The sequence below is a fragment of the Aegilops tauschii genome, chromosome 2, assembly GCF_002575655.3.
Source record: "Aegilops tauschii subsp. strangulata cultivar AL8/78 chromosome 2, Aet v6.0, whole genome shotgun sequence".
NCBI classification, from domain to species: domain Eukaryota; kingdom Viridiplantae; phylum Streptophyta; class Magnoliopsida; order Poales; family Poaceae; genus Aegilops; species Aegilops tauschii.
The window spans coordinates 474,271,425-474,277,755 of record NC_053036.3 but is presented as its reverse complement, the minus strand read 5'-3'; the positions used below and the strand labels follow the sequence as shown (position 1 = coordinate 474,277,755).

Below are 6,331 nucleotides of genomic sequence, written 5' to 3'. Positions count from 1 at the left end.
CGTCGGCCGGGATGGGGACGGATAGGTCGTGCATCGCCGCTTGCAGGGCGTCGTGGGCGTTCTCGCCCGAGTTGGCGACGTGACTGATGACCAACACTTCGGTGACAGCGCTGCTGCCACTATCAGCTCGAGGGACAGGATCGTCGAAGACCACCACGTCGGAGGGGTAGGCGTCGAGCGATGCCGTGTTGGAGTCGACGAGCATCGGGTCGGTGGAGCCGACCGACTCCACATCTGCAGCAGGCTCGCTAGAGACGTGAAGATGGTCGAGGAGGCTGACGAGGCGGCTCTCGGGGTAGTCCGTGCCCGCGTCGGACGCGGGCTCGTCGGAGATGCGAGTCTCGCCGAGCAGATCGGCGAGGCAGCTCGCCGCGCAGGCGTCGTCGACGCCTTGCAGCGCGTCGAGGCAAACGCCATCGGGCGCAGCAGGCTGACTGCGCTCGCGGGGGAGGAAGAGGGTTCCCGTCCAGAACAGGTCTCCGGACGACGGTGCACCTGGCCCTACGGTGGGCGCCAAATGTCGGGTGGTAGGTGCGACATATGCCAACGGGTGGCTTATCATGGTGGGTGCCAGTAAGACGTCGCCGGTGCCTGGAAACGGGATGAGGCGAAGACATGCACGCCGACGAATCTTACCCAGGTTCGGGGCTCTCCGTGGAGATAACACCCCTAATCCTGCTCTGCGGGGTCTCCGCATGATCACTACATCAGAAAGAGTAGCTACAAATGCTCCTAGAGCTGTTGGGTTCAAGGGAGAAGAAGAGCAAGGCTAGCTCTTGCTTCCCTCTCTCTATGGTGTGTGTGTAACTCTAAGAAGCCAACCCTTTGCATGGGTGCCCCGGGGGGTTTATATAGGCCTACCCCCCGGGGTACAATTGTAATCCGGCTGGGCGCGGGTCCCAATCGTCAGTGTCTGTGCTCGCCGGCTTCTCCGCCGGCCGTTGGGGCCCGCCGACTGGTGGGTCCCGCCGGCTGTCGGCCTCTTGGTCGAGAGGCCGGCCCCATTGCCTAGGGTCTTGTTGGCGACTGCTTACTGTAGCCTCGTCCCTGATGACGAGGGCTTCGTCGAGGTAAGCGTGGCTACAGTGTGCCGCCTCGAGGGCTCTTACTGTAGCCTTACCTCATCTTGTCTCCTTAATGTGGCACATGCTTCGAGGGAGGGTGTAGCCGGCTTCCGGGGGCCGGCTACACCCTTGGTCGACTGGGGGAGGCCGGGCCGCCTTCGTGCCTCTCTCTGGCTAAAGGGGCCCGCCGCCCGTGGGCCGTACTGGCGTCTGTCGTGGATGACGTTGAGGCCAGCATGGCTACAGTGCCGAGCCGGACGGGAGTTGGCCGACCTGTACGGCGTCCTGTGGCCATGCCTGCCTCGGGCTTCGGGGGTAGTGGGCCGCACTGTGGCCACACCCCGTCTTGTCACCGTTATGTGGGTGTAGTTTTGGTGGGTGCGGTCTTGGCCGGCTTTGTGGAGTCGGCGTGCTTCATGGCCGGCTCTTGGGAGTCGGCCCTCTTGGCGCCGGCTTCCTGGAGTCGGCCACCTCGCAGCCATCTTCGGGGAGGTTACCGGGGCCGGGTCGCCTTGGGAGAGCCGGCCCCTGCGGTAGTCGGCCAGGGGAAGTCGGCCCAATGCTTCGAACGCTTGAAGGCTCAATCGGCCTGATAATTTTTGAAGAATCAGGGGTAGTCGGTTATGCTACCCGTGGCCATTTACTCCGACAATGGTAGCTTTTGCATTATGATCATTATGTTCCTAGCCCAATTCATTTTGAAGAAAATGAAATATCACTGCGACTAAATATAAAAGTGGGCTACTAAATGAATATGAGTTTGAAGTTTAGATTCCACATGTTTATTGAACATCACCTTTCTAACAAATTGCATTTGTTTAAGAATATTTAAAAGCTTTTAAACTTGGTTTTCGCAGAATTCTTTTTATTGTAACTTGGTTTCCATCTGATACTTTTTCCTTTTTAAGTTGCCATCAGTCACTTTCTATAGATTATGGAAGCAGTAGGGAAGCTCTACAATCGAGTATTGGAAATGATTTTAATATACTTTGGAATCTTATTTCTCTTTGATTGTTCCAAAAGATGGTGCTAACAAGTAAATGAACACATTAAATTTTCAATTTATTAAAGTGCAAGCCACGCAATTACATGGGTCACCTAGCTAGCTGTCCCTGAAACAAAGATCAACTAAAATTGTCCATGGCTTACCTTCCATAGCTAACAGCGGATGGAGAATTATTAAAGGACACATTTTGCAGGACTTATAATTGGGTGTCTTGAAGGTGGATTTTTCTTTCTACAATTCCATGCCTTTTGGATTATTATATGCTACAAATAAAGAAGCTTTATACTAAATAAAAGAGCATTGCAGAAATTAATGGATATGCTGTCTCAAATCTCAAAGAGTTTGTGATCACTAAAAACAATCGGTGACTAATCTTTCTTTATCCCCACGATAAGGCGGCCAACAACTCATCATTGGATCTATAAAGTCTCACGGAGAGCCCTCACGCCAAGCGCAGAAGAGACCGACAGAACAGTGCACGCAGCACAGCAATCGCAGCCCCTCCCACGCCTCTCAAAGCTGATTTATTAAGCCTTAACCTCCTCCTCGGAGCACACAGCTTCGCTGGTCCTGCACCTCCGCGGCGGCCGGCATTTCGCAAGAATCGATGGGGTGCAAGTCGTGCCAGAAGCCCAAGGCGCAGCACCGCAAGGGGCTGTGGTCGCCGGAGGAGGACCAGAAGCTCCGCGACTACATCGTCCGCTACGGCCACAGCTGCTGGAGCACCGTCCCCGTCAAGGCCGGTAAGAACTCCCTCCTAGCCAAGCGCGGCCGGCATTTCGCGCGCGATTCCCCGGAGAATTTCGAAGGGGGATCGGACAGATTTTTCTTCTTGTCTATGCATTCCCGCGAGCCTGCGAGGTTCATGCCCAATTCCGAATTTCCCCTGATTTCCTGCCGAGGCTCTGCAAATGTGCCTCGGCTCGTGGGAAGGGGAAAGATGGGGAATTAATTTCTCTTGAGCTTCGTCTGCCTGGTCGAATTCAGAATTCAGCAAATTTTTGTAGCGCTTTCAGAAAAGAATCCAGCAGAATTTTGTCAAATGTACCTTGGCAAGTGGGGTGGGGGCTAAATTGTCCGGTGAATTGCAGGGCTTCAGAGGAACGGGAAGAGCTGCAGGCTGCGATGGATCAACTACCTGAGGCCGGGGCTGAAGCACGGCATGTTCTCCCGGGAGGAAGAGGAGACCGTCATGAGCCTCCATGCCACACTCGGCAACAAGTAAGCATCCCAAGCACACATCACAATTCTCACCTTCTTCAGAGCAAGTATAACGTCAGCTGATTAGCAGGCGCGATTGAATTGAATCAGTCAGAGAGTACTTCTTTGTTTTTTTTTCCTTCTACTTCATCTATAATCATCCTCAGAAGTTTAATAAGAGGAAGAAAAGTAGAGTATTCTTGCGCAATTTGCTAGTGTCAGCATGGCAGTGTCGTTTTGCTGGCGAGTTGAGTTTCAGGGGAAGAAAGTGAAATAAAAGGGAAAGAAAACGTATTGCTGGAGGAAACAAAAGGAAATGCTGATGTCTTGGCATGGGCATGGAGACCGCTTTACGTGGTGCGGTTGATGCCGACGCCTGCGTTCCACATCGAGGCACTCGACTGCATCTCTTTTCGAGTGCTGGTTTGGTGACAGTGAGCAAGCGCCTCGCTTTCGCTAACCTACTGGATGGAAAGTTGGCTTGGTCACGGTTAACCTCTTTTTGGACAAAAAGGACGAAAGAACAAGTGAGAATCGCTAGCCTTGTGGCTAAAGGGTCTTTTGCAGTTGCCTGTCGGTGCAAGCAAAGCTGGTTTTATCATTTCCGTTTCTTGTGTCCTTGATCATAGTTAGTACTGTACCGTGCTTAGTTTTGATAATGAAGATTGATATTATGAGTGTACAATCATTTGTGAACACGCTTCTAGTACAGTCAACTGTTGAGACCAATGGGCAATGATAGGGTAACAGATGCTTTGACATTGACAATCTGAAGGGAGAAGACTTGTAGCTGATGCTACAAGTCTCTGACAATCATTGTTTATTTATTGGAGCGACTGTACAAATACAATACAACGAGATTAAAACACAAGAAAAAATAACCTGGGTTTGATTAGTTCTTGGCTGTGCTGACCCAGAATTCAGAGTCCAAATTACCTCATGGTTTGCTTCTCTAACATGGTGAGAATTTTTTCTCTGACGCAGGTGGTCTCAGATAGCGCAGCACCTGCCGGGCCGGACGGACAACGAGGTGAAGAACTACTGGAACTCGTACCTGAAGAAGCGCGTCGAGGGCGCGCGGGCACCAGCCAAGTCCGCCGGCTCCGACGCGCCCCGGAGCCCGATGCCCAGCGACAGCGGCCGCGAACGCAGCACCGTTAACCAGCCGTCCAACTCCGGCTCGTCGGGCCCGCCTGAGTCCTCGTCGACGGCCGACGACTCGAGCAGCCTCACCGGGCCCGACGCGGCGGCCGCCTTGATCCGGCCGCACGCGCCGGTGCTCCCCAAGGTCATGTTCGCGGACTGGCTCGACATGGACATGGACTACGGCACCGGCCTGATGGCTCCGAGAGCCCTGGACGCCGCCTTCGACTGCAGCCCGGCGCAGCAGGGCGCGAGCAGCACGGTGGACGGTCGTTGCGGCGCCGTGGACTCGTTGCACGGGCTCGGCGACGGCGGCATCTGCTGGGAGTTCGAGGCGGACATGCAGGGCGGAGGAGCAGGGTTCTGCGACCTGCTCTCCATGAGCGAGTTCCTCGGGATCAACTAGGCGGGAACCCCGCCGCCGTGGGTGAGACAGCAGGCTAAGCCGGCCGTCGTGATCGAGCGAGCGGCGAAGTGTTGTGCGGCTCGTCGCGAGGTGTTTGATTCGTTGTTCCCTGCTGTAAATCATCGTGCCGTGTTTGTGCAGTTTTAAACTTTTTTTTTTTGTTCTTTTTGCGGATAATTGTGCGGTTTTAAGCTTAGCGTGTATAGCGTATAAAGCGTTGATTTTCTTCGTAAGTTTTAAGCTTAGCCCCGCTCTGGTCCCGGAGAACGTGTATACTACAGAAATAATAACGAGGGCAGAGCGCAAGGATTTCATGGTTTCATAGGTTCCGCATCCGATTGGTGTCTGAATTTCTACATCATGGAACCTCGAGTTGTTAAGGTACTTCGTGGAGGCTGATGTCTCGGTCCATAGTTTAAAAAATCAAACCGCTGAGCCTGTCGGTTAAGGTATTTACCGACAAAAAATCAGAATATTCAAAGTTATGTTTTAAAACATTGACCTCACATCAAAGAAATACACATAATATTTTTTTGGCGGGTGAAAAATACACATAATATTGGATGTAAAACATTAATAAATCATTAAATCATAAGGTGTTATTGGCATAGTTGGTTATTGGTGTCTTACCTCAAGGTTAGGTGTTCATCCTTAGTTTATGCACCATTTTTTTGAATATCCCCCTCCCACTTTTTTTTTACTAAAAGACCAATAAGGCAAGATGCCGTTCCTGGTTTTCCCGGTCGAATCGGTGCTCCGGTCTCGTTTTTAAAACTATGGTCTCAACAGACCTGGCCGGGCAGGCCCGCCCCGGCCTAGGGCTAAACGTGTGTTGGAATGGCATGGCCCGTGAGGGCACGTTTAGTACACGGGCCGTGTCGTGTCGGCCTGCGTGCCCAGCCTCCAGGCCCAGGCACGGCACTACAAGTAAATAGGCCGGCTCACCGGCATGTTTAGCCCGCCAGCGTGCGCATTATTCAGCCTATTTGGTTGTTTTGGGCCTATATTCAGCCTCTTAGGTTGTAAAAAAGGGTCGTGCCATGGCGACACACGTGCTCAACCTCGCGTCCCAGGCACGGCCCGATTAGCCATGGACTGGGCACGCGTGCTAACGAACTGGCCTGCCAGGCACGGCCAAGTGGCCAGGTTTGTGGGCAGATCCTATTTGGCGCGCGGGTCACCGCTTACCAACCGCCCGCATACCCCCCCCCCCTATACACGATGCGTTGGTTTGAGTCAGCCCAACTAGCCGTTTTGTTCTCTTTTTTGGTTTTTTCTCTTTTAATTTTAAATTTTTTTCTTTCTTTTTATATTTATTTTTCCCTTTTCCCCTTTTAATTTTTCTTGTTTTTATTTTTTGTTCCAAATACACGAACATTTTCTCAAATCTGGGAAAAAAATCAAACCAGTGGACATTTTTTCCAATTGGTGATTATTTTCAAATTCAAAATTTATTCACCGAAACAAAAACGTTCATCAAATTCAAAAAATGCTCATGAATTGTTCAAAGAT

The 6,331-nt window shown here is 51.9% G+C and overlaps 1 protein-coding gene across 1 annotated transcript; it reads left to right on the top strand.

Moving 5' to 3' along the window:
* The first annotated feature begins 2,464 nt into the window (after positions 1 to 2,464).
* On the top strand, positions 2,465 to 5,141 carry LOC109742155 (transcription factor RAX1). The gene is made up of 3 exons (XM_020301230.4): positions 2,465 to 2,813; positions 3,162 to 3,291; positions 4,255 to 5,141. The coding sequence occupies exons 1-3, from the start codon at positions 2,678 to 2,680 to the stop codon at positions 4,817 to 4,819; spliced, it is 831 nt and encodes a 276-aa protein (XP_020156819.1). The 5' UTR covers positions 2,465 to 2,677; the 3' UTR covers positions 4,820 to 5,141.
* Positions 5,142 to 6,331: the final 1,190 nt, after the last annotated feature.